The sequence below is a fragment of the Perissodus microlepis genome, chromosome 6 (assembly GCF_051167445.1).
Source record: "Perissodus microlepis isolate ML-2025 ecotype Zambia chromosome 6, ASM5116744v1, whole genome shotgun sequence".
NCBI classification, from domain to species: Eukaryota; Metazoa; Chordata; class Actinopteri; order Cichliformes; family Cichlidae; genus Perissodus; species Perissodus microlepis.
This window is the reverse complement of record NC_140466.1, coordinates 36,721,054-36,737,987: the sequence shown is the minus strand read 5'-3', so window position 1 is coordinate 36,737,987 and position 16,934 is coordinate 36,721,054. Positions and strand designations below refer to the sequence as shown.

Genomic DNA, 16,934 nt, shown 5'->3' with positions numbered 1-16,934 from the left:
AAAGCAGAAAATGTAGGGTTGAAATTGGCTTGGAAAATGTACGTTTAATAAAAAGTATTTTCTTATTATTAATATTATACTTGGAGAGGTTTGCGGATGGTTAAGCAGCAAGCCCAGCCAGTGGGTGGGCATGTGATTAATAGAAGAGGTAATCTTAGTTTTTAATTTAAAAATAAATGGATTGTTTTACATCTATAATTAGCAAAAGTGGTTTAAGAGTAAATTATTATATTAACATTATAATGGTATATTTATGTAAGCCCCGCTTCTTTCCAGTGTTTGAAAATTTTCCCCAAACATCTGTGTTTTTGTTTGCTTATAAAACAGAAACTGTTTAGTTTAGCTCAGATAGTAGTGCTGTGAATCATCGGCACCTCCTATGCTAGTGGCTCCTCCCCTGTCAGGTCATGTGACCCAGTGGTGCCATGACACCCCTTCTGTCTGTGTACATTATTCTCGCCTTGATGTGATTTCTCTTTTGTCCAGGGCTCATATCAGCAGGGAGTGCGTGTGTGGGCGAAGGACCACAGTGGGTCTGACCAGCTGCTCCCCAAGTCTCTGTAACACACACACTCACACACACACACACACACACACACACACACACACACACACACACACACACACACGCACACATGCACACAAAGCAAGTCCGGAGGCTTCACACAGCACTGGCATGGTACCAAAGTGCTCTTTGTTTGAAGTTTCCTGTTGAATCTGCGGCTAAGTATGTAAAAGTGTGTTTTGTATAGATGCAAACAGCAGCGATATAAAGCGAGTGAATGGAAGAGAAAAACAAATGACACAGGAGCAGAGGAGGAAAAACGGAAGGAAGGAAATCTGTGAGGTTAAGTTCTGTATTTGGGCCAGTCAGAAGGCAAAAAAACACAAAAGCAGAAGCCACAAGTAAAATCTTTGCGAGCAAATGCTGGGCCAAAATCAGGAAAGACTGAAACGTTCAGAGAAAATCAAGGAGAAATGGACAAAGAAAGTTGATGCTAGTGAGGTTGGAATTCACAGAGATCGATAGAAAACCAGACGAGGAGCACGAAGAGTAGGACGAGGAGGAGGAGGAGTAGGTGGGCAGAACTGGGCTGATAGATTTGGCAGAGTCGAGGTGTTGATTATCAGGAGCGAGGTGAAGTCGCACTTCCAAGGGTTTCCCTGCTTCTCGTGGTCTTGTTACTATCAGTTCTCTGCATTAACCTGTTTTCTTAAACAGAGCATCTTCAGTGTTATTTGAAAAGATGGTTTCTCACTAATTTAGCTTGATTTAAATTTCATTAGTAAGGAAAATGTCCACTTTGCCACTCTGCAGCCTCTGATGTGGTTTTACTCTCATTAACTGACGCTGGGTATAATAAATTAACTCATTCAATCATCTATCAATTTAAATTGTCAGGCTCTTCCGTCTCATATATAGTGTTACAACAGTCTGTCCCACAGAGCCAGTTCTCACACTTCTTTCCTCTACTAAAGTCAACTCGCCTGAAGTGAAAAAAGACTCACAATGTTTAGAAGTTTTGTACATACAAAACTGCTTCACCCGTTTAACGGCTCAACAATTCAAAGATCTGATCAACCAATCACCTGGCAGGAATTCAGAGCATTTAAGCATGTCGACATGATCAAGACGAGCTGCTAAACTGCAAACCGAGCAAGGGACGGAAAGTTGATTTATGTGTCTTTGAACTAAACATAGCTGTGGTGCGAGACAAACTTATCTCAGAAACTGCTCATCTACTTAGATTTTCACACACAACTGATAGAGGAGGCCAAGATTATCTTCTATTTGATAGAACAGGTTAAGGAAGAGAAGCAAGACTAGTGCAAGCTGATGAGGAAGCAACACTAACTCAAACAGTAGAAGAAGATTTCTGAACACACACGTTGAAGCAGTTAGGACTAGGTGTGGGGCCACACACTGTATATAAAAGATGGACACACCCATGTGACACCACTCACTGGTTTTGTGGAAACCTCCAGGATAGAGTTTTGGTTTTTCAGAGCTAGAGGTGACCATATTTGAACAAGAGGGTGTTGCTAGATTGTTAGCCAATGCTTGCAAGATTTGTTAGCAAGGTGCTAGCAAAAAATAAACTGTAAGCTATAAACTGTGGGCTGTAAAGCTTACAATGACAGTCTGTGAGGAATGAGCACTGGTTAGATTTTTCTGCTTGGGTTACTCAACAGAGTCAACTGCAAGACAATTTTATGAATGTAGCAGTTTAATTAATTAGCAGCTGATTTGCATTTTCTTGCTCTCCTCCATTTAACTTCACTTTAGTCTATTTTATTTGAACACCGTCACTACTGGGAGAAGCCAAAAAGTTGATGGGAACTGACTAAATGTTTAGACTATAATGCTGATATTTGGTGCTGCTGCATAGGTAACTGTATCACAAGAAAAAGCAGATATCATTATCGTTAGCCACCCACAGCAAGAAGGGTCACCCATTTGAAAAAGAGAGAAATATAAAAATAAACATAAAATAAAAATCTAGATGCAATCATTTATAAGAAGAGCATGTATAGAGTTTAATGACTATTTTGACTATATGTTCAGGGAACAGTCAGAAGTGTCAGGCATCTGAAACCCCCTGCTAAAGAATACCCAGTGATTTCCTGAGTACTGACCATATTCCTGATTGAGCCCCCACAGCTTGATCTTGTTGGCTTCGTGCTGGGCCTTCTTTTTCAGCCGGCAGGCCCTGAAAACAGAGGAAAATAAAACACTGTCATTCTTTAGACTTTGTGCGAGCATTCCCATTCTCCACATGACCCCGTTACTGAGTCAGCTGGCTCATGCTGACCGTATTTCCAAACCATGAGGAAGATTGAAAACCTCTTTAACCCCTCTGAAGGACCATTTGACACCACAAAAGGGCAAATCCAGTTCTGGTTTGAGAGTGTTGGAAAAAAGAGAGCTGAGAATAAAACAATCAATGCATGTTAAATATTAATGCCTCTCATGGGGACTATTTTCTGCAATGTGGAGAGAATTTCTCTTTTCCTGCAGCTATGAGTGAGCTAAATGAAACTTAGGGAAAGAAAATACTTGCAGGTCAGTAGCGCTGGATAGAATATTTCCTCAGTATTTCTCCACATGTTGACTTGAGCCTTGCCAGGTTTTTCTTTTTTGTACCACAGTCCCTGCTGGTTTGAGGAGGATGTGGACGACAGTATAACAATTTAAATGTTCCTAATCACTGCGGGGATGGGACTTAACCAAGTACTGAGCAGGTTCCAATATGCACCACAGGTTTTTACATTTGCAAATGTGATTATAGAGATATAGAGTTTCTGTTCTTAATGCAAATCCAAAAATAGTCCTTGAGAGATCTTGCTGTTTATTGTGATGGATTACCTACAGCTGCAAATTGATTTAAGTAATGTACTGAATGAAAATCAGTCGCTGCCTGAAGGTAGGAAAATGTTCACCAAGTTGAAAGCTTCTGGTTCATGCATGTGTTTGGAAAAGGGCTGCAAATGGTTATGTTTAAGAAACCTGGAAGTGTATGCCAACCTGTGGCCAGCCACAATGGGGTGTTGTGGACAATGCAGCAGGCAGGAAATCTACAATCTGATGATATCTGATGACGGTTGGCAATTCTCTGCACTGAATTTATGCATCCTGTGAAACATGATTATTAACCTTCTTAACATGAGTATTGAGCAGCATTTGTAATGTCAAAAATTGCAAGATTTACTTTGCTTCTGTGGGTAAATCTACAGACTGTGTCAAATCCAAAGTAGTTCTTGGACTTCAGCCTGAAATTCTGCTGCTATTATTTCTGGTGTCACCAAGTCCTATATTCCTGAACACAGCCAAACTTGAGCTAATTCATATAAACTTGATGGCCAAAGGTTCAAACTTCACATCAGCTTGCAAGCTAGGTGAAACAAATCATTATAACACGAAATGCATAGCAAAACCCCCCCAAAACCTCTTAACAGTGTATGATGGAGGTTGTCCTGTCCCTGCTTCCAACGATCCAATTACATACTGAAGTTTAAAAAGGAGTATTTCCTTCCCACCTTCCCCAAGTGCATGCTCATGGGGGGGGAGGGGGTGTGTCTTTGAGTTGGCTGTCGTGATTGGGTGTTATACAAATAAAACTGCATTCAACTCAATTAAATTCACTCACATTCAATTGTGTAGTGGCAAGCAAATGCAGTTACAGTATAATAATAAGATAGTAGCAGAAAAGATGAGGGTAAGTTCTAGTATGATTTTATTTTTAGCTTTCTCTATCTACAACATGACTTAGCTTAATGTTTGCTCAGTGCTCTGGTGGAATGAGCCAGAGCTTTTCTTTTGCTCGTGTTCATACAACACCTACCACTCACCTTTTTTTTGGTGTGAATATTTGTGTATTTTTCTAGTCTGTAAAAATGCTATTTATATCTTATTTTTTGGCAAAGATGGCAACAATGTTTAAGTTTTCATTTATTTTGCTGTTATTTAATCCAATTTAACCGGTGATCCTATAGATGCACTTCATATGCCCAAAACACCACTGAAATAGACGTTACACCTTTTTTTTTTTTTACATGTATTTATGGAAACAGTGTTACTTTAATTGAAAGGAAGGTTGTGTATGGGAATGCATTACTGCTGTACCATGTGTGAAACTAAATAAATAAATAAATAAATAAATAAATAAGAGCTTCAAACAAGCAGCCAGATTTACTATTCAGAATAGTGGAGAGGCTTCTGGAGGGACTTTGATAAAATACAAATAAAATTGTTTAAAAAGAAAGAAAGAAAAAAAAAGCAGTGATATAGGTCTATTTCTATGAAGAAGTTAGCAATAAAGCTTCTTTTTGTTGGTTCATTACTTGAAAGAGCTCACTTCAGCGGATGTATGGATTTGTGTCTCCTCTGGTTTCTAACTGGTCAAAATCACTACATCATGAAACCACTGAAGAAGCTAAACAATACTTTCCCAAATGATGGTGTATTCCTGCTGAGTCTAGTTAGTAAGTTAGCATCCGGGACAGTTTTCATTGCTAAGCGTGTTGGCTGGAATGTTGTGCCAAACTGGGCGAGGGCTAAGAACCAGCCCAGTGTTTTTCCTTTGCGCCGCCTGAATGCCCCAGGCAGGTTATTTCAGACATGAGCAGGGAAAAGAATGAGAAGGAAGGTCTGAAGGCGGTCAGGCTAATCCAACTACTAACCCCAACCTGGACTCACGCAGCCACAGCTATGACAGAGCAAAAGAAGTGAATCTTCACATGAGATTCCTGCATACTAAACAAAAACATGTACTTGGTGACTTCGCAGTCAAACTTCTTCTGACGTTAAATTTCCATCACACCCCTCCCCTTCAGTCTCTTTTTCAGCTTTATTTCTGTAAGTCCTTGCCAAACTTTCTATTAGATGACATGTTTGTGTCGTGTTTAATATATGTTTTGAATTACAAGATATTCCCAGGCTCCTGCAATAATGTTCTGAATTCTGAAATCTCCCCCTCCCTCCCTGCAAAGATGAACTTTATATGACCCATCTTTCCCTCTACTCCTCGTCTGCCTCTTCAATCCTGCCTGATTTCCTTGTATTCAGCTTTTCATCCTGCTCCCCTCCATCTCCCCGCCTCTCTTGTTTTTTCCTCTGCTTCCCTCCGTCCTTCCTTCACTTATTCTGTCAAGATAATATCCAAGGTAAGTTTGTTACAAAGAAACAGGCAATGCAAAAATACACTGAAGACCAAGCTTTTCAACCTTCAGTGTTGTGTGTGTTATTCTGAGGGACATATTGTAAGTAAATTAAAGCCCGTTTGAAATTTTACAAGAGCATAGTATGGTAGTTTCTTTTAAGGCTTGCTGATCTGCAGAGTTCTACGACATGACAGCATCATCAAAGGAAAAATTAAAATCAATAAAAACATGACCCATTTCCCAAGATCCTTTTATTTTCCATCACATGAATGCAACCGATCTAAAATCCACACAGATATCACGTCTCCATGTGTTCTTCACCGTCCATGTCCTCCACCACCCGCATTTAGAAGGTCAACTATTAAATGCTGCACATATTTGAAAACCAATCTTGACAGGGCTAAAGACTGCAGATACTAGACCACAGAGCCCCACAGGCTTCTCTTTTCTGCCAACAAATTACAAAAGCTGAAACCCTCTTAAAATTCCCACTCAGGCCTCATAAATCAATACAAAGCATTTCCAGTGTTCTCACTTAGTGCAGAGGATGTAGGAGGGCAGTAAAGAGCATGCTGTACCTGGAGGCCAGCTTGTTCTTCTCCTTGCGTGAACGGGCTCGGGCCACAGCGGGCAGGTCGTTGACCGGACCCATGCCATCGATCGCTGCGTTGAGCTTCTGCAGCTGCTCCCCGATGTTGTGGAGCTTCTGAGGGTTCGGCGTCAGGTCGCTGGCATCTGTTTTCCGGGCTTTGCGTCGCCCCTTTTTGCCTGAATTAACGACAACAAAATGAACTCCATACGTGTAAAAACAGTGCAGCTCTACCAAACCTGGCCTTAAAATGTCAGGATGCCAAATCTCCCAGTGGTACAAGGCAAGGCATCTATTTGTTTTAATATCTGCTTTCATTTGGAGGTATTATGGTTTGCAGCTCCATATTTTTAGTACTGGACTCTTCTAGAGCAGCTTTACATGATTAAAGTTTGAAATAAACATTAGGCACCCAAGGCACTTTGCTAAATTGCTATTTAAACCAACTTTCTACTAATTGCTAGCCCCTTAAAATAGAAGATGTGCAAATGGTGTGGGTGGATCATCTGAGCTCTCTACAAGAGCTATTGTTTCCCCCCTGAAATGACTATATTAGAGATATATGACATGATACAGAACTATCATAGAGGTGTCACATAGAAATTACTGTACAATGAATGACAGGATTTAAAATAAGCATCCACCCCAATAGTTTGATAGATTTACGGAGTATTTACACAACACGTACACTGTTATCAGTGCTGACTCTTGTTTGAGTGGTTTGACTGGACTAAGTTTAAAGGACTGCCATTCTGGTTTGTACAGCATAACACGGGCTGCGGCACTGCAGCAAAGCTATTGTTGAGCCTGACGTGAGATTCGCGTACGATGGGAATGTTGAAAAATACACATTTTGACATGCAAGTTGTATGTAGGGCACACGCCTGAGGGTGCAGGTCTGATCTGTGTCACGGGAGAAAAAGGAAATGGGACGATCCTAACTGCAGCATGCACGTCGGGTTAATGACTCCTGCTGCTAAACCTTCAATCCAGCCCTTTGATTAGGGTTTAACTTATCAATCTGACAATTATCTTTTTTAATAATTAGGTCATCGGCACTCCAAAAATGTCTTCCCCACAGAAACAACCATGTAAACCAGTTTCACTTACAGTAACTTTTCTGACTTTTTTATTTATTTATTTTTTGTATGAAACAATCAGCATTAAATAGCATTCACTAGCATCACGCAGTAATGCTGTATTCTCACCCTCTCGGCGGTACAGCGTGCTGGGAAGAGTGCTGGAGCTCCAGGACAGAGACCAGTGGACGTCACCGCCAAGTTTCTTCTTTGTGGCTGACTCCCGAGCACGTCTGTACTCCCAGAAACAGCGACGCTTCGACGGTCGCTCGCCCAGCTGCCTGGCTGGCTCTGCTTCCACCTCTAGAAGAACAAATATGCAAAGATTTAGGCACTAATGTGGGAAAAACCTCGCAGTTCTTCAAGCAACTTGCTTGCCTGTTAAAACAACAAACAAACCAAGTGACAGAGAATAGACACAAGAACAAAATATTTGATGAAAAGAATCAGTGAGTAAGGAAAGCAGCCAAGAAGAAAGTGTTTCATAAAACTTATATCTCCAGAAAGATCGGAAGCCATCTTGTCGGTTTCTTGAATTCCCCCTGGTGCTGCATCCAAACAGACATGTGAGTGGGTGGAAATTATTTCCTATAATCCTTTTTGTCCTGACAAGGCTTCCCTGTCAGCTCTGTATAAAATGCAAGTTTCTCTTTTGCTCTGTTTCTTTTTATCTTGTGCCATCTTATCTTCTGGCTGGATACCATTGCACTAAATTACATGTAAGTACAAATACAAGTGGCACAACTGCTGAACCATCAAAAAGAGTTTATTTAAACACTGACAGGGTCATGATAATACAGCTTATGATATTTTCTAGAATAGTGGGTATCATTACTTTGAAGCACAGCAGAAATACTCCGGAGTAATCGTTTTGGTTCCTGCATTTTCATAAATGTTTGTAATTTTTATCACTTAGAATTTTAACAGTACAAGGATAGAAGGAAGGAAACACTGATTACTGTTCAGCTGCTCATTAATGTAAATATCTAATTAGCCAGACATCGTCAAGACGAGATGTTGAAGTTCAAACCGATGAAGAAAAGTGTCTTTGCGTGTCATGGTTGTGGGTGCCAGGTGGACTGGTCTGAGTATTTCACAATCATCTCTAAAGTTTACAGAGAATGGTTAGACAAACAGAAATGACCCAGTTAGCAACAGTTCACTGGACCAAAATGCTTTGTTGATCCCAGAGGTCAGAGGAGAATGATGCGACTGCTTTGAGCTGATAGGAAGACAAGAGTAAGTTAAATAATCACTTGTTACAACCAAGATATCCAGAAGAGCATCTCTGAAAACACAACAGGCCAAACCTGGAAGCAGACAGACTACGGCAGCAGAAGATCACACGTGTCAACAACAGAAAACTGAAAAATCGTTGCCTGGTCTAATGAGTCCCGATTTCTGTTGCACCATTCAGATTCGTAGGGTCAGAACTCGGCATAAACAACATGAAAGCATGGACCCATGTTGCTTTGTGTCAGCGGTTCAGGTCGGTGGTGCTGTGGGGGATATTTTCCTGGCACACTTCAGACCTCTGAGCACCAACCGATCATCCTTAAACACCACAGCCCACCCGAGTATTGCTCCTGACAACTTTTAATGGCTGCTTCCAGTAGGATAAGGTGCAATGTCGCTCAAATCATCTCAAACCGGTTTCTTGAATGTGACAATGAGTTCACTGTACTCAAATGGCCTCCAGATGCCAGTCAATCCAGTAGAGCACCTTTGGGACATGGTGAAACGGGAGATTCACATCACGTGCTGCCCTTAAATCTGAAGCAACTGTGTGACAGTGTGTCATGTCAATAGGGAGCAAAATCTCTGAGGAATGTAGAATCTGTGCCAGGCAGAAGGCAGGGAAAGGGAAACCTGTTAGGGTTACGTGCACCTAATAAATTGGCAAGTGAGTGTATGAGCTTTAGTTCATCTCAAACGTGATAATCAGGCTCTTTGTCGGGAAAAGGTGCGCTTTCATACCGCTCTGGTGAGCTACAACTAGGGAAAATATTTAAGAACAGCACAGTTCTCGCTCATTCCTGCAGCTCTCTCTGCGCAGCAGCTGTATCCCCACAGAGCCTGTGCCCCGAGAGCTAAGTATCAGACCTACTGTTGCTTCTACCGCGATGCATCAACATTTAACCTGTGCGTTGTGTCAGATGATGTCCGAATAATGACATTAGACAACCCTTTCATTGCGGTTCTTTGTTCAAGGTAATTACAGGTTGCGTGTATTTTTTCCCCACAGCAGCAGTAATAATCATGCTTCAGTTCACCTCACTGTTGAAAACACAGTTACTTTGTCATAAGATTTAGCGGTTAGCAGTTAGATAAAATAATCTGCTGGAGCTCGAGCTCAGAGTGAGGCATACTTACTCAACACCATTCAGCACAACCCAGGCAGAGCGTGCGCTTTGTGTGAGAGCAATTGTGTTGCTTCTGACTCTCTGAGTGATCACAGAACAGCTGCAGTGTTTAACTTATGAATATGAAACTGCAGTGATAAAATACCCTCTACTCAATTCAATCGTTCAGGATGCCAGAAATGTAAAGCGTTATAGAAACTAGGGCTGGGCGATATGGCCTAAAATCCATATCGCGATATAATTTGAAGCACGTGCGGTAACGATATATATCGCGATATATTATTTTCTTCTGTATAACGTGTTTTCCACACTATAAGGCACACTTAAAATCCTGTAATTTTCTCAAAAATCGAGTGTGCCTTATGTATGAATTCTGGTTGTGCTTACTGACCTCGAACCGATTTTGGAGTGCAGAAATCTGTTAAAAAATGTTTTGATGGATTGTCAGAGCATTACGGCTGCCGTAGTGAGGACCTTCGCGGAGTAATCTGGGTCCAAAACTCCGTCGCTTCAGGTCCCAAAGTCAAACGAACACTGAGAGTTAAAAACGGTCTAAATTCTTTCATCTTTAATAAAATCATCAGCGTTGCTGCTTTACCAGGCATCCATGAAAACTTAATTAATTAATAATTAATTTATTAAATTTAACGGAGTTAGAAGTTAGCAGGAAGTTAACTCGCTAGTTTCCACCTAAACATTTCATACCATGTTCTGACTGAGAGATTTTTGAAACTAATTAAAACGTACAGCTCTGCTACCACTTCCAACATAGCAGTGGCGTTTGCAGGGTTACTGAAGTTGGACTACCTGGTATATAATGTTGTGCTACGTGATTGCTAGCGACACAGCTATGTTAGCATGACATTAGCACAGTGAAGCTGGAGGATGAACGCCAACTTTTTTTCCACTCGATAAAAGTTAACGTGAGGGATTCTGGTGGTTAGGGACAAATGCAATCGCATAGCAGGATGCTATACACGGGCCAAACTTCAGTCAGGAGAACAACTGAGATTATTCATCCACAATACAAGGTTAGTTATTAATATACTGCAACAACATGGGAACAGAACAGCTGCGAGAGAATTCAACATTAATGAATCAATGTTATGGAAGTGGAGGAAGCGCAGTTTTTGGCTTTCCCCATATTTCAAAAGTGCTTCATCTCTTTACTATGACTGTCGCCCGGCATAATTTGCAGATGATAATGGTTGTAGCCGCTGCAACGCTTTCGACCAAAACAGGCGCAGCTTGATGACATCATCAACATGCGCTATCGCGATAGAGCGGTATAGTCAAAATCTCTATCGTTGGCCAAATTTATATCGTTTCTATCGTATATCGTTTATATCGCCCACCCCTAATAGAAACCTATAGCTACAACACCGGCTCCACAAGCCATAGTTCACATTAGAAAATATTTTTATGGCTCTTCAGAATGGCTGGAAGAATCTGATAAAAATAGCAATGAGAAAATTAAATCTTCATTATTTTTTAAGCATACAAATAACATTTATTGAATGTAATCTGGTTAAGATGTTGCAACAGAATCGCTTGACGAGATAATCCAAATCCAGCATCGATGCTCCAGGCCACACTGTTCCGGAGGAAAGTGAATCTTGGAGGTGGACAACGCTGACAGCCACATATGCAATATTTATTAGAAGAGAAATACCCAGCAAGTGAAATGACGAATGCAACCCAATCATAACTGACAGCTATTCGTGTTTATGTTTGGTCACTATGAGATCATGCTGTGAGCCCCAATCCAAAAAACACATGCTGTATGTCCTCATGACAAAGCCACCAGCACGTATGCCGTTTCACACAAAGACGTCACAGAAGATTAGCCTCAGGCATGCAGACCCACGAATAATGGCGTCATAAATAATACAGCGTGCAAAGCTCCACCAGCAGGAGGAGAGAAGAAGCTCTTCTTCGAACCTGCTGCACAGACGTCCAAAACAGAAAGAAGACGCTGTCACAGTGAACACAGTCGTTTCTGCTGTGATTAAATCAGACTTGAACTTGATAACTGTGAAGTCCTGCCCTTGCTTTTATTCATGAGTGGACAGTCCACACACACACACACACACACACACACACACACACACACACACACACACACACACACACACACACACACACAGACAGACACAGACAGCTTATGTAACATCATGGTGTCTGGTTCTGTCTGCAGATAACGCCATTGTCTGCGCTCCCCCTTCAACTCGATCTTTTGCTCCATGGTTTTCTGTTTCTCAGCCTTTTGTCTGGTTTCCTAAACTCACTCAACCATCATCAATTTTAGCGAGTACACATCACATTTTTACAATCCGTCATTCATACCGTTGCCATCGCTGTGGGCTAATGGTAATAAAAGCTCAACAGGACAAACACACACAAACACACACCACAGGAACAAAGGACCAACAATTGTGTCTTGCGACAGCTGAAACATGAGCTGGACCTCGCTCTTTGAGAGCGAGCCACCGACCTCTCTATTACCTTGCAACGAGAAGCCTAAGATTTGTTTATCTAACGCAAAGCCGATCAGAGGCAGAAAAGGCCTGGAAAAAGATGCTAATCTGAATGGAAGTCAGTTTACATAGGTGTTATCAACATACATGCTTATGTTTCATGGCTTGTAGTTTGGGAATAACAACTCTTCTCACATTAAAGGGTTCTGATGATGCTCTGTGCTCTCAGCAAACAGTGACTTCATCTGTTTATTACTGAGGGATTAGGCCACTACAATGTAACTAATTGTTACACTACAACATTTTACTTACACTGCCTAGAAACCTCCAGTTTAGTCCTGTTAGTTTGAATGTTAGTTATGACAAAACAAAGTCTTTCAACTCTAAACCTCTGCATCCTTTGCTTCCCTGTAATGTCAATGTAACCTGATCTTTTACCTGTTAACACAAAAAACTTTAGCAAGCTATCTGTACATTTCTCCAGAGCAGCAACACGTCATAGACAAGTGTTCAGACGCCAAAGACAAAGAAATGTGAATCAGAGCACACTTTCTATCAGCCTTTATGTAGCAAGCCATGACTCAGGCAACAACTGACTGCTTGTTGTGGCCAATCCAAGAATTCATTTTTTGTACTGTTTTTGCACATACAATCCATGAATGAGCCCAACAATTTTTCATCTGTTTAATTTTGAAAATCCAATTGATGGTATTTACTGTCTGGATTGTAAGCAGGATTTTAAAAGTCATGGCACCAGATCTTTTTGTGCAGTAGCAAGAATGAAAAAAATAAATCACAGCTGTGTTTATCGCTGAAAGTGATCAGAATTGCGATATAGCAATTTCCTATTGAAAATATCACTGAGGTCTCAGTGGTAACTGCTGCCCTAAAACTCACACTGACATGTTGCAAATATGGGAGGGAGGATTCATATTGTGCTGACCTAATAAGACCTCCATGCTTTTTTCAAATTTCCTCCAGAATAAACATCCCCATCTGCATAAGAGATACTCAGTTGAGTTCTGAAATATAATGAAAGCTCCTTTTTTATGAGCAAACCAGAGTGACATTTAAAAAGCTGACTTTCTTTCACTTTCATCTAATCAAAACAGTCAGCAGGAGAGTAAATAACAGCCTTACAGCATCAAGTCAATAAACAGTGACGATATTGAAGCTGTTCTATAATTTTTCACAGTGATTCTACTCAGTTTTATGCAGCATAAATTAAACTCAACAACACTGCATCCATTTCAGTCATAGTCATGCAGCAAACTGGTGGCAGTATGTATTTTAACAACATATAGCTTGTATTGATATAAAGACCCCAATACTTAAGTTCCAGAAGTGAAAAACCAAGTCCATACAAAGATTTGTATGTGTAAAAAAGATTTGTGTGTGCGTAAAAAAGATTTGTATGTGTAAAAAAGATTTGTGTGTGGACTTAGCCCAAAAAAATCCCTGCAAGTTACAAGTACGAATTTTGACCCTATTTTTCTTCCTTTCATCTGATTGGTCAATGTCATGTCAATCACAAATGTAACAATCCAATCAGAGAACAGATGGGTTTGGCTGTCGGAGGGGCGCTTTTTTTGAACTGCAGGTCTTTGAAGGGAATAAATGCCCTTTTACATGCCAACCCAGCGTTTTCCTTCATCACCACGAAGGAAAACAGTCTGTGGTCGTCCGAGTTTGGTGATTTTTGTGTCACAGGTCTACGTGTTTAATATAGGGACTTCCACAGCCTTTTCAACAGCGCTGCGGACCGCGGGGTGGGGGCGGGCAGTGTTTTGGAAATGACAGTCTTCATTACAAAGCTTTCTTCGTTATGAATTAGCATACATGTTTTTATTGAACATTTGAAGAACCAGCAAAAAAAACAGAAACTCTTGTAGAGGACATAAAGTCAGAGATAGAAAAGACAAGGAGCAGGTGCATCTAGTACAGGTAGAGCTGCTGCAAAAACCCACAGAGCCCAGCAGCCAGCGCAACAAATTCTGGATCCTTTGCTTTTAGTTAGCAGTTAGCATTAGCAGCACATCCTGCGTCCGATGTGAAAGGACTTTTATGCTGTGCACTGTGACTCACAGCAATGGTCCCGGGTCAGCCCTGACTTTGTGTTAAACTAATCCTAAAGTAATAATGGTATTTCTAACCACTGATATAGCACAACTTTATCCTTTCAACCGCTGCTGAAAGTTAGGGGACCTAGCTGCTATCGGATATTTATATAGAGATCCTCCAGCTTCAAACTGTATTACCCTTCAAGGACCTGCAGTTCAAAAAAAGCGCCCCTCCGACAGCCAAACCCATCTGTTCTCTGATTGGATTGTTACATTTGTGATTGACATGACATTGACCAATCAGATGAAAGGAAGAAAAATAGGGTCAAAATTCGTACTTGTAACTTGCAGGGTTTTTTTTGGGCTAAGTCCACACACAAATCTTTTTTACACATACAAATCTTTTTTACGCACACACAAATCTTTTTTACACATACAAAACTTTTTTACGCACACACAAATTCTTTTTACACACACAAATCTTTTTTACACATACAAATCTTTTTTACAAGTACAAAATATTTATGACCACATTTTGAGCCCATATTCCTGCTCAACAAATGATAAGGGCGGAGCCTTATACCACGTGATACAGAAGCTGTGCCGTGTGAGGTGATTTTTTTTTTTTGGAAAGGTATAAATAATGAAAGGTGTTGGATTGGCCAATTGGTCATGATCGACTCTGGGCTGGACCAATTACAGCCGAGGAGGTCGGATGCACCCTCCCCCTTGTTTAGCAATCTTATGGATGAACTAAAGAAAATGGAGAACAAAAAAAGGAAAGGAGGTGCAGAAAAAATTAGGGCCAAAAAGAAACAAGCCCTTCAGGCAGACGCTGCCAAATGTGTAAAAATAACTGAATTGTTTGGCGGTAGCTATGGCATAGCTTCCACAGATTTAGCAACATCAGCAAGTGGTGGAGGCCAGCAGGTGGATAAGGGAAAGGGGAGGCAAGAGGAGGAGAGACCCGAGGCGGCCGCCGGTCATAGTGGCAGAGGAACTGAACTTCAGGTAAGAAGTTATGACCTGCTGTCTATCTGTGTCAGATATAAACCAAGTTTAGTTGTAGTTTGTTTTCGTTGTGCTGACTTTTTACAGTCGCTTAGAATAACTGGTACTGCGTACTAGCTAGCATGACGGAGTTTATATACTGCTGGGCGGGTGCTATGAAGTTACTGATAGTAAATTTTATTTTATGCTTAAGGTTAGTTTCTCAAACTCCTCAAAATCTTAACAAATCGTGCCAATCCTTACATGTTGCACCAGGCTGATTTATCATCAAAAGTGGAGAAGTCTGTGACAGAGGAGACAGAAGAGCAGCAGAGAGAGATGGAGCAAGAGAGAGAATTAAAGAGCAGGAGAGAGAGATGGAGATGGAGAGATGACTTTATGTCATCCATGAGGGATGCATTTGACATATGTTTCACATATTATAGCCCAACAAGTTACTTATAGCAATTTAAATACGAGCAATCAGTTTTTGGCAAATACCGGAAATCAGTTTTTGGCAGACAATCACTTTTTGGCACAACACCGGCTATTGCAGTTAATAATACAACAGCTTCTTGCCATTTTTTGTGTTTCTTTTTATCGCTGTGTAACTGAGTTCAATTGAAAGCCTGCATGCACTAGTACCTCTTGCCACAAGTTCCCAGAATCCTTTGCGGTTTTACCCCTGAATGACGTCACATTTTTGGTGGGCCGGTCTCTAGTCAAAATGCCCGGGCCGATTTTTTGTCCCAGTCCAGCCCTGATGGGAACTTTATACAGCGCTTCCTTATACCCGTCGAACTCCCGCAGGCACAAAGAAATTACGGAGGCTATTACTTATCACCTGACCAAAGATATGGCTCCATCAACACTGTGCAAAACGAGGGATTTAGGAAAATGATCAACACCCTAGACAAACGCTACACAGTGCCGTCCCGCAACTATTTTTCTATTGTTGCACTACCTGCTCTATACACGCAGCGTCGAGCAACGGTGGAGACGGAATTTCAAGCAGTACAACATTTTGCGGCAACGACAAAACGTGAGACATTTGTTGTTTTTATGTTTATTTATTGTTTTTATGGTCAGTCTCAACTGTTACGAAGTTGATGTGCAGTTAATAAGTGCAATAAATATTTATACTGGAAAAGAAAATCGTGAGAGAATCGTGATCTCAATTCTAAGCCAAAAAATCGTGATTCTCATTTTATGCAAAATCGTGCAGCCCTAATAAAAAGAATAAAAATAAAATATAAAAATATTAATATTAATATAAAAATATGAAAAGAAAAAAAGAATTTCATTCATGATGTTGCAGAAAATAACTACTCTACCCACAACCCTACCTTGAAGCAGTGACGGCTCTGACTGGTGGAGGTTACGGTTGCCATAGAAATGTGTCAAGATAAAGGATGAAACTTCAGAAATCTTAAAAGTGAAGACAGTCAGGAACCAAGCACTGTAACATACGGATAACTAGGCCATACAGACCTTTCCTGCATTGGCCCTGGGGGCATGTAAGCCTCCTCCCACATGCATGGGTTAACTGGTGAGCCTAAATTGGCAGTAGGTGTGAGTGTAAGTGTGAATAATAGTCTCTCTCTCTCTCTCCCTATGTCGGCTACATTGGCGACCCGTCCAGGGTGTACTCACCGACAGCCGGTATAGCGTCCAGCCCAACTACGATCCTGAATCAATGAAGCTGAAGAAAATGG

General features: G+C 41.0%; 1 protein-coding gene across 6 annotated transcripts in view; it reads right to left on the bottom strand.

The window, feature by feature from the left end:
* Window positions 1–16,934, bottom strand: part of LOC146386128 (uncharacterized) — a 36,773-nt gene that overhangs the window by 3,838 nt on the left and 16,001 nt on the right. For all 6 annotated transcript variants that reach the window (XM_084932166.1, XM_084932168.1, XM_084932165.1 and 3 more), the window contains 3 exons: window positions 7,459–7,632; window positions 6,240–6,429; window positions 2,638–2,711 (listed from right to left, as the gene is read on the bottom strand). In XM_084932166.1, coding sequence (XP_084788292.1) covers window positions 2,638–2,711; window positions 6,240–6,429; window positions 7,459–7,632 — 438 coding nt within the window. The remainder of the gene's footprint in view (window positions 1–2,637; window positions 2,712–6,239; window positions 6,430–7,458; window positions 7,633–16,934) is intronic.